The sequence below is a fragment of the Zootoca vivipara genome, chromosome 5 (genome assembly GCF_965207765.1).
Source record: "Zootoca vivipara chromosome 5, rZooViv2.hap1.1, whole genome shotgun sequence".
Classification (NCBI taxonomy): Eukaryota; Metazoa; Chordata; class Lepidosauria; order Squamata; family Lacertidae; genus Zootoca; species Zootoca vivipara.
The window spans coordinates 77,864,616-77,883,188 of NC_142588.1; the positions used below are offsets into that span (position 1 = coordinate 77,864,616).

The window sequence follows — 18,573 nt, forward strand, 5'->3', positions numbered from 1 at the left end:
CCCTTACCTTCTTTCCATCTCTGGGCTAATAGTGTCCGGGCAGCAGTAGTCACATACATAGTGTCTTCTTGGTCACTTGGAATTTTGACACCTACAATTCCCAAAAGAAAAAGCTTTCTGGTTTCTTAGAAAATGTTATTTTAAACATTTTCCCCCAATTCATTATATATCCTCTCCCAAAATTCTTTTACTACTTCACCACATATGATAGAAGATGCCCTCTTTCTCTTTCCATTTCCAGCATGCATTTGATTTTGCTTTATACATTTTAGCTAACCATTTAAGATATAACTAGTTAGTTTGTTGCTTTTGAAGATGCTAATCTATATCTTTCCGCTATTTAAGTTGGGCATGGGCTGAAGGTACAGGATAAGACAACTTTGCAAAAGCCAGGCAAATCTAGTTCTGGCCAATGCCTAGATAGGGGAATCACCTGGGAAATTTACCTATACACCCCCTTCGTTTCCCTGATTGGAAAAAGGCAGGATACACATAAAATATATTGGGTACACCTATTTTTGAAGCAAACAATGCAATCTAGTATGTTTACTAAAAAGTCAATCCCACTGTATTCAATGTGGGATCACTCCTAAGTAAACATCTATAGATTTGCAGCATAGTAGATGTCCCCATCTGAGTACAAAATGCTGCTATTTAACAACAACAACAAACAACAACAACAGTTTATTATTTATACCCTTCCCATCTGGCTGGGTTTCCCCAGAACTAGGTCTGTGCATACTGAGGTTTTAAATTCCAAGCAAAACAGTATTACTATTTGGGAGCAACATTTTTATGTCAGTACAGTATACTGAAAAATATACCTTTAAAAAAAAAAGTACATTTTTATGCTAAGGTTGTGCATTGCACTGACCATCATGGTCTATAGAAGCTGTATCGCATTTCTATTGCTTACAATGACCTCCTCTTACGGAGTTTGTGAAAATAGTCTAGTAGTGACTACTAGCTAGTTTCTGATGGAGATCAAAGGTTTTATCTGTAAGCTCCTGAATGTTACAAGTTTGTTTACCTGTTGGGACTTGTTTCTGAGTTATACAGCTGTTTTGTGAATCAACAAAGATGTCTTTGGTGCGACTTGTCTTGATTTATAAGAAGTCTGAATCTGTTGACCTTCTGGGCATGTTGCAAAGCTCATCCATTTCCTCAGGCTGTTTTGCAAGGAAAGAGGGATTGTGGAGAGGGGGAAGAACTTTGGCTTCATTGTGAGAATATATGAATGTGACATTTTTTCCCTCTTCCTGGGATTTTATTTATTTATTTATCCACTGTTATCATTATTTTGGAAGAAGTTGAAATGTTTCCCCTGTATTGACTTGTTTGAAGTGCTTTATTATTATGAGTGCCAGGTTATATGGTGGCATTTTTCTTATGCTATGGATTTACTTTAAAAAAATAAAAACCTGGCAAGATGCCTAGAGTTCTGGATAGGTGTGTTAAAAATTGATTTGTATATTTAAAAACAACTTTCGCAGGCTACTTTTTTCCATTTATCTTTGCAATGAGGAGCTAACACCTGTGAAGCGTCGAGGGCTTTCTGTGGCTTGCTAAAACCTTGACCAAGGAAGCTTGGTCAATGCAAAAAATAATTTGGCATTTTTACTAAAATGTACAAACCCTGGACTTTATTGTATTATGAAAAACCCTTAATTAAAAAAATATCAACATGAAAAAAATAAAATATAATGTAATGGGAGGAAGCCTTACTGAACTGGAGGCCTACTTCTATGTAGAAGACTGCGGTCCATTTGTTCAAGAGAAAGCCCCATTGAATTCAATCGCACTGCTTTTGAATAAAGCTGAAGGTTTAAACAAACTTAGCAGGAGATCCACTACATCTTAAAGCTGCTCATTCCAGTAGATCTTGCTATAGGATTGCCCCATCATTTCTGAGTAAATACGCCTTAGATTGCGCTGTGAATTATTTTAGAAACTCGGATGAACAGCCATTGTGCCCAATTAATCTCACTCCACTATTCGCTCAAGAGTGGGAAATGGAACAGGGTCAGGCTTCTCAGCCTCTTTTACATGTTGCAGCCCAATGGGTCATGTGTGTCGTCGTCCCGTCCCCCCCACTCAAACCCCAATCCATGGTGATGCCGTGGAGGCTGATGGTACCATGTGCCAATCTGGCAGTGGAGTAGAGGCTCTGCCCCACATTTCAAATTCAAACTCATGCTTCCCCTGCGAAGTGCAAATCTCCCCCTCCCCTCCAAAAAACCCTGCTGCTTTTACCTGTGTGAAGGAGAGGATATAACTGCCCGTCACCCCCCCCCCTGAAAAGAATTCGGGGGAAGAGGTCCTCTAGGGTCGCCTCCCGGGGCCACGCTTTTTGCTCTTTCTCGGCCAGGATCTCTCCGGCTGTACCGTAGGGGGCGGTGTGGGGCCGGTATTGTCTCATTCACTTTTTTCCTCCAGTTTTACGCCGGCTGCGTGGGGCTCCCAGACTCCCTCCCCCCTCTCCCCCCCCCCCAGTCGCGCTACCGGCGTAGCTCGCTCTCTCTATTCGCAAGTGGGCGCGAGGGAGCCGGGAACTTTCCGGAGCCGCTGCAGGGCAAGGAGGGACTCCCGGCCGATGCTGGAGGAAACTGTTGGCGGCGGCGGTGCCGGCGCCTGAGCTCTCCAGGCGGAGCGCTGCCGGTGCTGCTGCGCGCCCCCTTCCTCTTCGTTAGGTGGGGCTCAAGAGGGACCGCCCCTGCTTGGGAGACCTCCCTGCCCTCTCCTCGCAAAGCGGATGCCCTGCCTAGGTGGGGTGGGAAACTTCGGGGAAGTGTCGGAGATCTCCCTTTCCCACCCACCCCGTTGGCTTCTCCTCCCCCCCCCCTCCTCCCCAAGATTCCCTTCGCCTGCTTTTCCCTTTAAGAGTCTGGCAGCATCGGGAGAGGGGGAAACCGGGTGTCTGGTTCTTTCTGTGCCTGGCGGGGATGTTATTCCAAGAGCAGCAGCCAAGGCAGAGAAGAAGAAGACCTAGGCTCGGTCTTTTCTAATGCTCTCTTTCTCTGTCCTCTAGGATGGCATGGATCTAGGCAGCGACCCTTGCAGCAGCCGCTCCAGCTCGGAATCGAGCTCCAGCAAAGTGACCCCTTGCTCGGAATGCAAATCTTCCCCCTCGCCCACCAGCCTGGACTTGGCTGCTTTGGAGGACTCGGAGGAGGAAGACGAGGAAGAGGAGGAGGAGGAGGAGGGGGCGGAGGACTTCCAGGTGTACCAGAGGAAGGTGACTGATGCGTGGGCGGAGGACAGGGACGATGCCCGCCGCTGTGCCCGAACCGCCCCTGCCAGGAGGAGTTTAGCGCAAGAGCTGGAGGAGGCGAGGAGCGCCCGCCTCGCCCTCCCCACCATCACCGCCGCCACCCCTGCTATGCCACCCCCGGCTCCCCACGGCCACCCGGCTCCTCAGCATCCCCAGCGCCAGCACCGCCAGCCGCACCACCCGCTGGACCTCCGGCACAATGCCAACGTGGTGCCCTCTAGCCGCAGGACTGGGCACAAAGGGGGCGGCGGCTACAGCAAAGCCCCCCGCCCCCAGAAAGGGCAGCCCGGGGGCGGCATGGGCAGGCTGAGCAACGGGGGCTCTCTGGTAGCCTTCCACCCTTTGGAGAACTCCTTGGGGGGAGGAGGAGGGGGCACGGCTTGGCAAGAGCAGGAGCCCCCGCTGCCCACCATGGACTGGGAAGCCCTGGAGAAGCACCTGGCGGGGCTGCAGTTCCAGGAGCAGGAGATCCGGAGCCAGAAGAGCAACTACACTTCCGTAAGTTGGCGCCCTCCCCCCCACCTCCCCCGTCTCCTTATATCTACCCGGCTCTGCCTTTGCGGAGGAGAACGGCAAGGGAAGTGTTAATTTCATTGGGAATTATTAGTTAGGTCGAGCAGGCGGTGAGTCACTTCCCTCGCTGGGAGAGGGATGGATTTGGCTTTTTTTTCTTTCCCATAGAAGGCAATTTGCACACAGTTGCTGCAAAAGGGACAGCTGTGGCTCTCCTCGGTTTGGGATGCATGTCCTGGCCCCCTCCTCCCAAATATGTCACCACTGGTGGTGCTTGTAGAGAAGCTGCATGATGTGTGTGTTGCCTATGAGAAAGAGAACAGCTTTCTTACTCAGCTATTTTATTTTGGAAGAAGGGGTTGGAATTGCCTCTTGTCTCTTTCTTCCAACAAGGGAAGGAGTTGCTTGACTCTCCGACCTGACCTGGCCGAGAGAGGATTTAAGGAATAGGAAGGAGTTGGGCAGGTGACCCTCTGTGTGTGGGGGGGGGGGGCGCTTGGCACTACTTCCTGTTTCTTATCAGAAGGACACCTGGCTGCATTCAGAGACTGCCAGACAGTGTGGGTGGCATCCAGAGAGAAGGAGAGGAACGAAGAAAAAAAGGGAGGGGTGGAACATAAGGAGGAACCCTTGCCAAGCTGGTACATGTCCCAGTGTGGATTTGCCCCAGTGAGAAGGGTTTGTACTATTTAGATGCATTGTTGTTGTTTCCTTTCCTACCGGTATGTGAGCAGCTGCCTTTCAAATAGCAGTAAGTTGCAGTTATTTGTGGTATTGGCTGGTTGTTGCTTTCCCCCCTTTAAGTGCACCTTGGCCTATTAAGGATGCTTTGCTGAGCCTAGCTAATGAATATGCTAACATCACAATATGCCTTGGGGTGTGACTTGAGAATCCATAGCCTTCTGGAAATTGGGTGCAATGCACTTTGACTTTAGGGCATGAGCATAAGTAACTTCAGGGTTACTGGGAGGAGACAGGGGGGTTGCAATTGTCTGCTTTCAGTAAGAGAGGGGCAATAAAGAGGGGGGTTGTCTTCCTTTCCCCTTAATATAATGGAACTGCTGGGAAAGATCCCCCCCTCCGGTCACTGCTCTTAATAGCTGCTACTTGCTTGTCCTTTTTCTGGATACCTTGTGTATTTCTTTTAATTAGAAAGCGGGGGAGGGAGAAAATAATATCTACTAGATTCCAGGGGATAAAACATGTCCTTTTGAGCTCCTGTGTTGTATTTTAAAACCTTTTTAAAAAGCAGATCGAGTGTAAAGTCGAATCTTGCAGCTGTATACATTTGCATTTGCCACTGTAATGATAAATACTGCGAGGTTTCGATTCGGCATTGCTGATGACACTGCATTTTAAGTACCTTGTAGTTTTGGAGATTGCATGCGCTTTGAGGGAGACTGTTTTGCCTGCAGAGAGAACTGCAGGACTCAAATGTCTTGCTTTGTTTGCTGCTGGGACAAGATTTTCCTATGTTGTTCTGCAAACAGACTACTTCCAACCAACCAAAAAAATTATTCAGATATGGAGGCTTGGAAAGTCTTTTAGACAGATGTCATGTGGCCTGAGCTGGAGTGCTTAATTTGGTGTTTGATTCCCCCCCCCCCCTCTTCAGCCAGTCTTTAAGATAAGCAGGTGCTATTGGAAGGGAGGCATGTATAAATTCATATTGGCAGCTATTCTGACTTCAGATTTGAGTATCCTGAGTCAGAATTGGATGGATATCCTAATTCAGGGTTCCATCAGCAAAAAAGGGCCTTCATTATCTGTCTAGAAGCATCAATTTGTTGTCATTTTTATGGAATCCCTGCGTGTGAACACATTCACCAAAAGGTATCAGTTTGAGGCTTGTGTTGTAAGGGAGCCTGCGTTAAAAGGGAGGTGCTAAGCAAATAGGGTGGGAACAAGTAAATATTTGAAAGAGAAGCTCCATGAAATACCAGCAAGGTTTAACACTCTGATTATATTGTATTCTCCTGACCTAACTTCCAAGTTTAACTGTGCTTGGTGCTGGCTAATTCAGAAGTTCAGAAAGTGTTAGGGTGCAGGCAACTATAGATTTCATGTAGGTAAATTCTTATTTGAAAGCACTGCCCTCTCTGGCCCCCAAACTGGAGATACTGTGGAAAAAATTAAGTACCTCCAGAGGCAGGCTAGACCAAGGTGGTCCAACACATGTGGCCTTTTTTGTGGCCCTCAGCAACAACTGACACCCCCCACAGCCCTCATGCTGCCCATGAGTGTAGCCCATCCCAAAATTATTGGAAAGCATTGAAAGTACTGGTACTCAATTAATTTAGGTTCTGCTGCCCCCCCCCAGCAGATGCCTATCCCCCTATGGAAGCTTGCTCCCCATGATGGGGATATTTTTACCCATGATGTCCCCAAGAAAATTCAACAACTTTGGTGGGCAATCTCCTAAAAGAAGCTCAACAACAGGCATCCCCAAACTGCGATCCTCCAGATGTTTTGGCCTACAACTCCCATGATCCTTAGCTTAAGAGGACCAGTGGTTGGGGAAGATGGGAATTGTAGTCCAAAACATCTGGAGGGCCGAAGTTTGGGGGTGCCTGCTCAACAACTTTGGCTGCCCCCCCCCCAACAAAAATCCTGGTTACATCCATAAGCAAGGCACTGGGCTTTGGGAAGGAGGAGTAAGGGCTCTGACAGGGTCCTAGAGTCCTCTCCTCTCCTCCTCTCCTTGCGGAAGCCTATTTAGCATTTCCAGCTTTGGGAAGGTGGTGGGACAGCTCTAGGACCCAGCCAGAGCCTCATGCCTCCTTTGCAAAGCTGAGGGCTGGGTGTGTCAAATTTTGACCTCATGCCCCCCCCCAGGCCATGTGCACCCGATGGGTTCTGTGGTGGAAGTACTCCTGTGGCCCACTTGGTATGAGGACCCCCCTGGCCTAGACTTGTAGAAGTCAGGAATGGGGAATATTTTGTGAGCTACATTCCCTTACAGGCAGGACTGTATGCTGATTGTGAGCAGGGCCCAAACCAGCAGTAAGTGGAGATACTCCTTTCCCCTCTCTCTTTCTGGCACCTCAATTTGTCTCCCCCCCTTCCTTTCCTCCAGGAGATTGCCAGGGTAGGAGAGATTACTCTTGCCTTAGGTCTGAAGTGATTACTTTTGGAAGTACCTTAAGCCAAAGGTGACATAAAATTTGGCCAAGGGCAACAATCAGCCCTAGAGTTGTGGGTCACCACCCCCTCTCTGTGGTAGTGCTGCACTTTTTATCATGAAAACCCTTTTTATACTTTCGCCTCTATTGTGGTAGAATTGGCCCCGAAACTAGAATATTCAAAGGTTCATTGGCACATGCAAAATTAAGGCATCGCTTGCTATCACTCAATGAGAAAATGTGAGCTTCCCCTGTTGAAAAGCTTCAGTGGGGGCGATAGGAAAGTGCCATCTGAGGTAGATCTTCTGTGATAGTCATTGAGACATGCAATTTCTTACCTGAGGTTGCAAGCACCAAGGATAAATATGCAAATGTAAACTCACTTGTACAGCACTTCCGGAAGATGCTCGGCCTCTGAGATTGCAGGGGGAGGGGAAGGGAATTAGTAACTTTTGAGGCAGCCTTTAATTGCCTCAAGAACGGCGCCTTGCAAACACACCTTATTGAAATTCAAGATACGGTAGCACCTGACACTCTGCTTTCCACCTTCTCTTTACATGTGATCAGATGTAAAGAGACAAGGCCTTTTTGTTGGTAGGGCCAAAATGGCCTAGCCTAGTTTGATGGCAGAAAGATGTGGTTCCCATAACTGCCAAGTTCTCCCTTTTTTTTAAGGGAAATTCCATTATGCTGAATAGGCTTCCTTGCGAGAAAAGGGAAAACTTGGCAGCTATGGTTGGTTCCTGGCAATCCTGAAATCACTGTATTGAGAGAATGTGATGGTACCAACTGGTTTTAGAATGGTTTAATTATATTGTTATTGTTGTGTTGGCTGTCTTGGACTCCTTTAGGAAGGAAGGGCAGGATGTAAATTGAAATAATAACAGTACCTTTCCTGTGGAAATCTGCTGGGCTTCCTCTGTTCTCATATATCTCCTTCCTGATAGCTCAGCTGGTTAGAGCAGGCACCCCCAAACTGTGGCCCTCCAGATGTTTTGGCCTACAACTCCCATGATTCCTAGCTAACAGGACCAGTGGTCGGGGAAGATGGGAATTGTAGTCCAAAACATCTGGAGGGCCGAAGTTTGGGGGTGCCTGGGTTAGAGCGTGGTGCTCATAACACCAAGGCTGCAGGTTTGACCCCATTCCCCCATATGGAACAGCTGCATATTCCTGCATTGCAGGAGGTTGCACTAGATCAGGCATCCCCAAACTTCGGCCCTCCAGATGTTTTGGACTACAATTCCCATCTTCCCCGACCACTGGTCCTGTTAGCTAGGGATTATGGGAGTTGTAGGCCGAAACATCTGGAGGGCCACAGTTTGGGGATGCCTGCACTAGATCACCCAACTCTACCATTCTATTATTCCTATTTCAGCTGGTTTGATTATTTGTTTTTATTAATGTTCATGGATTGTTACGCAAAAGGTAAAATCCTGTGCATGTCTACTCAGAACTAAACCAAGCTGAATTTGGTAGGAGTTACTCGAGGCAAAGGCTGCAATCCTAACCCCATTTATTTAGGATTAAACCCCCTTTCCAAGAAGGATTACCGGTATGTTCTTCAGAATAAGGCCAAAGGCCCATCTAAGCCACCTTCCTGTTCTCACAGTGTCTGTCCAGATGTCTGTGGAAAACCCAGAAGCAGAATCTGAGTGCAACAGCACTGTCTTCTCCTTGGGATGCCCTGCAACTGGTATTCAGAGGCAAATTGCTTCTGTTGGCGGAGGCAGAATATAGCCATTGTGGCTAGTAGCAATTGATCCTCCTTTAAAGCAATCCGTGTTAGTGGCTTTCACTACACCTTATTATGACAACAAATTGCACAGTTTAGCTGTGCACTGTGTGAAGAAGTGTTTTGTTTTGTCTGTCCTGAATCCTTTTTTGGGGGGATTAACACATAGAATCATAGAATTGTAGAGTTGGAAGGAATGCTAAGGGTCATCTAGTCCAACCCCCTACAATGCAAGAAACTCAGCTAAAGCACCCATAACAGATGGCCATCCAACTTCTGCTTTAAAACCTCCAAGAAAGGAGAGTCCACAGCAGGCATCCCCAAACTGTGGCCCTCCAGATGTTTTGGCCTACAGCTCCCATGATCTCTAGCTAACAGGCCCAGTGGTCAGGGATGATGGGAATTGTAGTCCAGAACATCTGGAGGGCCGAAGTTTGGGAGTGCCTGGTCCACAACCTCCTGAGGGAGACTGCTCCGTTGACTCACCGCTCCACATTTCGCATCAAACTGATGAAACCTGCATGATGGTTCGGATGGCACACACGGAAGTCTCTGGGAACTGTTTTCTGGCTTCTTGTACAGAGTGAGGTGGGTGGGTGAGATGACACATGACTTTGATGCTATCTGATTTACCACAGCCTGAAGCTCTGTTGCACATCTTGGGTTGGCTGCTCCTGGAGAAGAGAGTTAGACTTGACCCTTGGTTTGGTTGAGCGTATTATTATTATTATTATTATTATTATTATTATTATTATTATTGGCATCCGTCTGTCTTGGGAGACATTGGAGTGCACCTCCGGGGGTAAGGTCAAACCACTGTGTTAGCGGCACCAAAGCTGTACCAGGAAATGATTGAGTGGGTATATACAGCACGTGGCAAGGCAATCCAGCAGGTTAACTGGTTTCTAACTATATGTGTCCTGAACATGAACTTGGAACACACAAAGGGACCTCAGCTGAAGATTGTAAAGGTCCTGTTTCAGGTAAGTTTGGCAGTGTCTAGAAGAAGGACCACACAGGGCCAGGTGAGTGGCATAGTTCCTCCCCACACCAGAAACATAATGGTGTAGGAATGAACCAAGCCATTCAGTGTGCCCATGTGGTTCTTCTCATTGATGCTTGCCAGAACTGCGTAGGATTCAACAACTGGATATCAGCACCCATGGCATTTCACAAATATGTTAATTGAGCTGTGGGTTGGCCAGCTGGCTGTTTTTGTTGTTGTTTTCACCAGCTGCCCTTGGGACATGTGGGTTGAGGCTTGAAAGGCTTTTGTTTCTTGTAGTCCAGGAATGTAAAATGATGCAAAGCATTTCCCCCACCAGGTGGCATTTTGGACTGCGTGGCTTCTTGATACTTCTGAGCTCTGTGACCCGCTTAGGAAACACTGTAGTTTGCAGATGGTCACCTGAGGGATTGTATAGAACTACAACTGCGCCGATGATTTGGTGGTGTAGTGCACCCATACAATGGGTAAATGCACCCTGTAAATGCCCCCACCATTATCCAGGAGGTGTGAGCTGAGAAGTCCCTGGTTCAGATTTGAATCTATTAGTACTATGGGCATCATAATATGTACTGGCTGGAGTTATAGGACTGTTGTAAGGATTGCTGAGATAATGGATTTGAAGCAATTTCAAAAATGTGCTTACATAAATTCCAAATTGCTGTCAGGTGCTGAATTCAAATAAAATACCATTCCTTCTACTTGCATGCTACTTGTTTGAAATGTTGACATGTAAATTTGATGCACACCCCTCAAAAGATGTAAATAATAGGAGTACTTAGACCTAGGATAGACAATATGCCACCCTCCAGATATTGTTGTACTTCAACTCCCATCAGTCCTAGCCAGCATGGTGAATAGCTAGGGATGGTGGGTGTCATAGTCCAAATCATCTACTAGTGATTCCATTGGTTACACCCAACTTAAACGGAAGAAGTACTGTTTGGAGAATCAAAAAACAGCAAATCAAGCATTCTTCAGATATGCCTGTTATTTCCTCTTATATTATTCAAGTGAATTGGATACCCTTCTCTTCTCAGCTCCACTGCCTGTGCTGGAAGGAGATTACAGTTCTTCATATCCTTTTGGCAAGATTCCTTTTACCACTTTAATGTGTTTCTCCTGCAACAATTGTAGCATCCTGGCTCCAGTCTGGAGCACAAGCAATTCCTTTTTGTTCAGCAGCAACATATAAATCACCTGGAGGAGGAATTTATGAATGGTAGATTTGTCAGAATGGAACAGACTTGTATTTCTTTTCTGTTTATACATGTTTCAGTGTTTGGTGTAAATAATTTGAGATTCTTTAGCCTGCAGTCCTGTACACACTTACCTGGAAGTAAATCCTGTTGAACTCAGGGGGGGGTTACTTCTGAGTAGGCATGCACTGGCTTGCACTGTTGATTCACTAATCATGTTGGACTGTTGACACATTGGTTCTAACTGTGTCCAGAACTTTTAACAAGTGTTGTGATTAAATATACTTAAACTAGTTCATTTGGATCCTTAAGCTGACCTATAAAACTTCTGGCATAACCAGTCATATTTATTTTTTAAAATTTGTTTCCACCAAATGGTGCTCAAGATAGCTTACAAACAACAGCGCAAATACAATAAAATAAAATATAATCAAATACAATAAAACCCTTGGTTGTTTTTAAGCTGGAAAAAATTAATAAAAGTATCCAACTAAAATGAATTACAGCACATTTGCAAATCAATTTAAAGTCTTTTGGCAAGGAGTTCCAGAGCTTCAGAAGAGCCACTCTCCTCTGTCACCCTTTACATTTTGGAAACAATCAATTGCAAGTTTATATCCAAAGAATATAAATTTATGCACACTAAGTATGTTAGCTGTGAGTGTGGACCAGCAGTCTAAAAACCTTGACATAAATGAAATGTCAAAATGCAGTTAATGGTCTGCTTCTCTTGGATACCATCCCTGCCTGGCATGCCATTTTCATAGCAGTATGGTTAGCTCTGTTTTTATGCTGAGCAGGATATGCCGTGTACACTTTTATGTGTATTTGGGGTAATGTGGATCTGTGTCACTCATGCAGAAATTTTGTTCCTCCCGCCTATGTGAACTGGTCAGGCAAAGGCTGTTGTGGGAACAGAAGAAGAGAGAGCTAGAATGATAAACAATGATGAGCCTGGTCCATTGATTTTTAAACTTAGAACGGGGTTGGTTTTGACTAGATGAGGGGTGGGGAAATTTTGGCACTCCAGATGTTGCTGAACTTCTGCTGGACCAGAGCTCTCTCATATTCATTCATATTCTCTCTCTCTCTGTGTGTGTGGGTGTGGGTGTGGGTGTGGGTGTCTCTCTCTCTCTCTCACACACACACACACAGACACACATACATACCTAAGGGCTAGATTTCTGTTTGCATTGCTAACACATCCTACCAAACCACCCACACTAACCCCTTAGACCAGGGATGGGGAACTATTTGGCTCCCAGCAGCAGGTGACAGCAGCTCTCAGAAGCTATAATTCATAGTGCCTCCTGTGAGAGGCTACACAAACTACAAGCCTGATGACAGCCTTACACAAATGTATATAGGAAGATATATGGACATTCTCTCTCTCTCTTTTTCTCTTTCTCTCTCTCTCACACACATACATACAAACACACACACACACACACACACACACACACACACAAAAGTTGTACATAGCTGCAGAATTCCAGAAAGTATGAAGAGAAAATGCATACCCGTAAGGCAGAGGGACATGTGCTGAATGTGTTCTGGATAGCAATGGCTGCCATAAAATAACTGACTTTCAGTGCATGCTTTGTATGTTTACTAGGTCCAATACGGCTGACTCATAGGGGCATGTACATCAGATTGGAGCCTCTCTGCTCCTTCAAAATGACAATAGCATAAATAAACAGGACTGGCAGCTTACAATATACATGTCAAGTTAAAAAGGAAACTGTAAATATTTACAACAGGAAAACTGTAAATGGCATAGGAACAGATGTTGCAGTATATGAACTATCAATTTCTGCAATTAGACTAAAAGGTCTGATGCATTCTTAGTGCATATCGATTTGATGCATTGCACACTTCTCTGATAGGTTTTGCGCTGCAGCATGTATTTCATTCTGTCAAGAAAAGATGTAAGATCTTTGTGCACAGTCAAATTTATTTTTATTTCTTGTATTGTATTTGTATCCCACCTTTCCTTCAAGGAGCTCAAGGTGGCGTACAGAGTTCTCCTCCTCCCCATTTTATACTTGCAACAACTCTGTGAGGTAGGTTAGGCTGAGAGGCAGAGACTGCCCCAAGGTCACCCAGTGAGCTTCATGGCTGAGTGGAGATTTGAAACCTGGTCTCCCAGGTCCTAGTCTGATACCCTAACCTAGGCATAGGCAAAATCTGTCCCTCCAGCTGTTTAGGACTATAATTCCAATCATCCCTGACCACTAGTCCTGTTAGCTAGGGATGATGAGAATTGTAGTCCCAAACATCTGGAGTTTGCCTATGCCTGCCCTAATCACTGCACCACATGGCCCTCAACCTAACACATTTTATCTTTTGTATGATACTCATTTATGTTTATACCTTGTCTTTTAGGATTACTCCTGACAGAAGTGGCTTACAGAAACTGGGATGTTAAAACATTGACTAATCAATAATAATAATAAAATAAAGAAATAATATAAAACATCTCAGCTTAAATTCATGCCAGCACATCTAGATTAAAACTAATCATAACAAGCTCTCATAAATAAAAGCATCTTTAAAACATGATTCAATGTGACTAGAGAAGAGGCTTGCCAGATTTTTTTTCTGGATAGAGTTTTAAAATGCATCTGTGAACCTCTGCCAAGCACTGGCCGTATGACATTGCTATTCCCATACGCTCATTTCGTGTCTGTCTCACCTTTTGTCCCAGAATGCATGCATGGTCCTCCCCCTGCCCCCGTGTCATTTTATCTTCAGTACAACCCTCTGAGGCAGGTTAGCTACAGAGCTGCATGGCTGAGATATGAACCTTGTTTCCTCAGTCCTAGGCCGTTATCTGCACCATGCATTCCATATTATTTGTATGCCTCCTTTCCATAGTTCAAACCATGTTCAAGGCAGCTTACAACATGAAAAAATTACAGTTACAAGCATAACAAAAGCAGCAATGTTAACTAAGACATCAAAAAGCACACTACCAAATTAAAACAATTTTCACATAAAAGAACGGAAAGAAAGAAAGAAAGAAAGAAAGAAAGAAAGAAAGAAAGAAAGAAAGAAAGAAAGAAAGAAAGAAAGATGATAGATAGATAGATAGATGATAGATAGATAGATGATAGATAGATAGATAGATAGATAGATGTTGTTTAGTCGTGTCCGACTCTTCGTGACCCCATGGACCAGAGCATGCCAGGCACTCCTGTCTTCCACTGCCTCCCGCAGTTTGGTCAGACTCATGTTCGTAGCTTCGAGAACACTGTCCAACCATCTCGTCCTCTGTCGTCCCCTTCTCCTAGTGCCCTCCATCTTTCCCAACATCAAGGTCTTTTCCAGGGAGTCTTCTCTTCTCATGATGGTGGCCAAAGTATTGGAGCCTCAGCTTCAGGATCTGTCCTTCCAATGAACACTCAGGGCTGATTTCCTTAAGAATGGATAGGTTTGATCTTCTTGCAGTCCACGGGGTAGATGATTAGATAGATAGATAGATAGATAGATAGATAGATAGATAGATAGATAGATAGATGATAGATAGATAGATACCAAAAACAGCAAGAAAAACACACACCACACCCCAGCCCGAGTCTATTCAGCAGCCTCCGCTTTTGTAGCTGGAGTCAGTCGGGGCTTTGCCCTCCCAGGCCAGGTGGGAAATGGCCTGCAAGGCAGGGAGCAGATCTTCCAGGACTCACAGCCAAGAAGCATAATCCCACTTTAAACAGCCACGGCTTTCCCCAAAGAATCCTGGGAAGTGTAGTTTGTGAAGGGTGCTGAGAGTTGTTAGGAGACCCCTGTTCCCCTCACAGAGTTACAATGCTTGGAGTGGCAATAATGGGTCACCTGGTGCCATTGTAGCACCAGGTCAGTGACAGGGGGCACCCTTGCTGTCAGGCTTGGCTGTGAAGGGTGGGGGGAGAAGAGATAAGGATCTGGGCCACCAGCCAGATCCATTCCGCCCTACACCATGCCCTTTAGCATATGAGAGGGCCCACCATAACTCATTCTGCCATTGGCACTTTAAATCTGAATCCAGCTCTGAACCCAAGCTATTGAGGCACTGCCATTTCCCAAGTAAACTGGAAGAGGGAGTAAGCTTTTGAGAAAATGCATATCTTGGAGATAGGCAGCATAGCATGGTTAATACTTGGTAGTAAACCTCTATTGATCCTACTGTCCAGCAATCAGATGTTTCATGGAATGAGGTTTAGTGGCTTTGCTGACTGAATTTTTTTGCATCTGCAGCAGGTCAGGTGTTATCTCTGGTGAATTTAATCATGGGAATGCTGCTGCCTTCTACTAAATCTTTGAAATAATAGGTTCTGTGCAGGAAGAAGTCTGCTGGCTCATCAGAAAGTCTACAGTAACCAAATCTGAGGGAACTGAATGTCTGCATGGCTATGTTATTGATCATTCATTTCAATGTCATGTTAATTTAACTTGAATATTCATGAGGCAAAGTGGGGGGCTTCTGCATAACCTCTGGGCTGCTCTCATTAAAAAAAGAAAAAAGCTTTCCCAGGTCAACAAGGTTTAAATTTGGCCAAGTTCAATTAAATGCATAACAAACCCTTGCGGATCTGCTGCTAATTTGCAGCAACCATCACATTCGCTATTGAACTTTGAAGCTGTAAAGCCATCTACCCACTACAGTATTTGAATTGCAAAAGTTTTCCCTCACCTCTCTTGGTATTATAGGCCCAATCTGCACTGCACATTTAAAGCACTATCATACCACATTTTTTAAAAAAAAAATTGTGGGAACTCTAGTTTGTTAAGGGTGCTAAAAGTCATTAGGAGGTACGTCTTTCCCTGCCAAAGCTGCAGTTCTGAGAACAGTCAATCTATCTCCTCAGCAAACTCTGAGAATTGTAGTTTTGTGAAGGGAAGAGGGGTCTCCTAATGACTTTTAGCACCTGTAACAAACAATAGTTCCCAGGATTCTTTGGGGGAGAGTCATGATACTGCTTTAAATGCATAGTGTGTATAGACTAATAACTTATTGAAGTGATCTAAGACCTTCTGCCCATGTCATTCTGCAAAGGTTTGTATGTGATAACCTTGTGGGTACCTATCCAGATCTTGCACTCTCTACTAAATAATGGATTCCACCACCCACCACCCCTTTTTTTTACAGAACTGGAGAGAAATATGGATGAAATACTTGTGGCTGCCCTGTCACTTCTGTTTTGGTCCTTAGAAGTCACTTGACCCCAGATAGTGTCAAAACACAAACCTTCCAAGTTGGTCCTAGGTGCCTAAACACAAGGATAGCTAATCACTTACTGAATATCAATTCCATTTCTGCCAACCCCACCCCAACCTTATTCCTAATGAAAATGAAGCTGAAGTGGGCACAAGCTAACAATGAATTTCAATAGGGGCAAATGTAAGGTTCTGCACTTAGGCAGGAAGAACCAGGTGCACAAATATAGGATGGGGGACACCTGGCTTACTAGCAGTACCGGTACTTGTGAAAAGGATCTAGGGGGTCTTGGTGGACCACAAGCTGAGTATGAGTCAATAGTGTGATGCAGCAGCAAAAAAAAGGCTAGTGCTATTCTAGGCTGCATCAACAGAAGTATAGTGTCCAGATCAAGGGAAGTAATAGTACCACTCTATTCTGCCTTAGTCAGACCACACTTGGAATACTGTGTCCAATTCTGGGTACCACAATTTAAGAAGGATGTTGACAAGTTCGAGCGTGTGCAGAGGAGGGGCAGCCAAGATGATCAAGGGTCTGGAAACAAAGCCTTATGAGGAGTGCTTGAAGGAGCTGGGTATGTTTAGCCTGGAAAAGAGGAGACTGAGAGGAGATACAATAGCCACCTTGAAATATCTTTTTTTTAAAAAAAAAATATTATTGATTTTCCAAACACACAAAAACAAACAAAAAATACAATAAACACAGCATATTAATCATCATATAACTTCCATCTCGCCCTGCCGGGCACCGACTTCCCTCCATCCCGCCCTCCGGTTTTCTCTCCCAATCTATTTTTTGCAGTCCTTTCTTTTAATATCCAGTCTATGTTGTAGGGTTTATTTCAGTCCTGCTAGAGTCTGCAACCCTTTACAATTCACATTCATATATTCCACAAATTTACTCCAGTCTCTTTGGAATTTTGCTTCCTCTTGATTTCGGATCCTGCCAGTCAGCTTTGCCAATTCTGCATATTCTATCATCTTCGTCTGCCACTCCTCCAGCATTGGTAGTTCTTGTAATTTCCCTTTTTGGGCTAGTAATGTCCTCGCCGCAGTTGTTGCATACATAAATCAGATCTGATCAGTCTTTGCAATTTCTTCTCCCATCAAGCCTAGCAAAAATGCTTCTGGCTTTTTGGGGAAGGTATATTTTAAAATCTTCAATTCATTATATATCATTTCCCAATATTCTTTTATCTTTTCACAAGTCCACCACATATGGTAAAATTCTCCATCTTGCACTCTACATTTCCAGCATGCTCTATTACTCATCCTATACATCTTTGCTAATTTTACTGGTGTTAAATACTATCTATACATCATTTTCATTACATTTTCTTTCAATGTAACACATGCAGTAAATTTCAACGTTTCATTCCACAATTTCAACCACACATCATATCCAATATTGTACCCAAAATCCATTGCCCCCTTTATCATCACCTCCTTCATCTGTTCATCTTTTGTGAACCATTCCAACAAATAACCATACATTTTTGACAACAACTTAACTTTACCTCTCAACAAATCAATTTGAAATTTAGATTTTTTAATCTTCAAATCCTACTTTCTTATCCATCATTAATACATCATTCACCTGGTGATATTGCAACCAACCTGTAAACATATCTTGAATTTGGTCATATGTTTTTACTTTCCAACCTTTTTCTGTTTTCTCCAAAAATTCTTCATAGGTGGCCCACCTCCCCTCCATGTTCAACTTTTTAACGGTTAACATCTCTACCGGTGATATCCACCAAGGTGTTTTCCTTCCCAACAAATTTTTTGTTTTCTTTTCCAGACCTCATATAGAGATCTTCTAATCACATGGTTCATAATACCTCTATGTGCGGTACTTTCACTTTATCATACCATAGATAAGAATGCCAATCAAATCTGTTGTTGTATCCTCCTAGGTCTAACAAATCTGTATTTTCTAATGTAATCCATTCCTTTAACCAACAGAGACAGGACGCTTCATAATATAATTTCAAATCTGGCATGGCAAAGCCTTCTCTTTCTTTCTTGTCTATCCACCTTCAAATATCTTAAGGGCTGTCACATGGAGGAGGGAACAAGCTTGCTTTCTCCTGCTCTGGAGGGCCCAAACAAATGGCTTCAAGTTGCAAGAAAGGAGATTCTGACTAAACATTCGGGAAAAACTTTCTGACAGTAAGAGCTGTCCACAGCTGAACAGCAGTGGAACAGTCTCCTGCAAGCAGTGGTGGACTCTCCTTCCTTGGAGGTTTTTTAACAGAGGTTGGATGGCCATCTGTCACAGATGCTTTAGCTCAGATTCCTGCATTGCAGGGGGTTGGACTAGATGACCCTTCCAACTCTAAGATTCTGTTATTCTATTATTCTAAGTAATACCAAACTGCTGCCATTATTTCTTTTTTATCATCAACTCCACGTTTTTAGCTTGTGTTAGAAATAATAGCAAAAATGTCGTTGCATGATTTATTATACTTAGTAGCAGGTGTAATAAGATCACCTTGAGTGAATAGGAAATAACCCTCTTATATTCTCAT

The 18,573-nt window shown here is 44.4% G+C and overlaps 1 protein-coding gene across 9 annotated transcripts in view; it reads left to right on the forward strand.

The window, feature by feature from the left end:
* The window catches only part of SCHIP1 (schwannomin interacting protein 1), a 381,034-nt gene that overhangs the window by 275,259 nt on the left and 87,202 nt on the right, over positions 1 to 18,573 (forward strand). For 4 of the 9 annotated variants that reach the window (XM_060274433.2, XM_060274435.2, XM_088669141.1 and 1 more), the window contains one exon: positions 3,029 to 3,769. In XM_060274433.2, coding sequence (XP_060130416.2) covers positions 3,029 to 3,769 — 741 coding nt within the window. Of the gene's footprint in view, positions 1 to 2,484; positions 2,766 to 3,028; positions 3,770 to 4,044; positions 4,463 to 18,573 lie in introns of those variants that run through there. The other 5 variants (XM_088669142.1, XM_088669143.1, XM_035132875.3 and 2 more) reach the window with 5 other exon arrangements.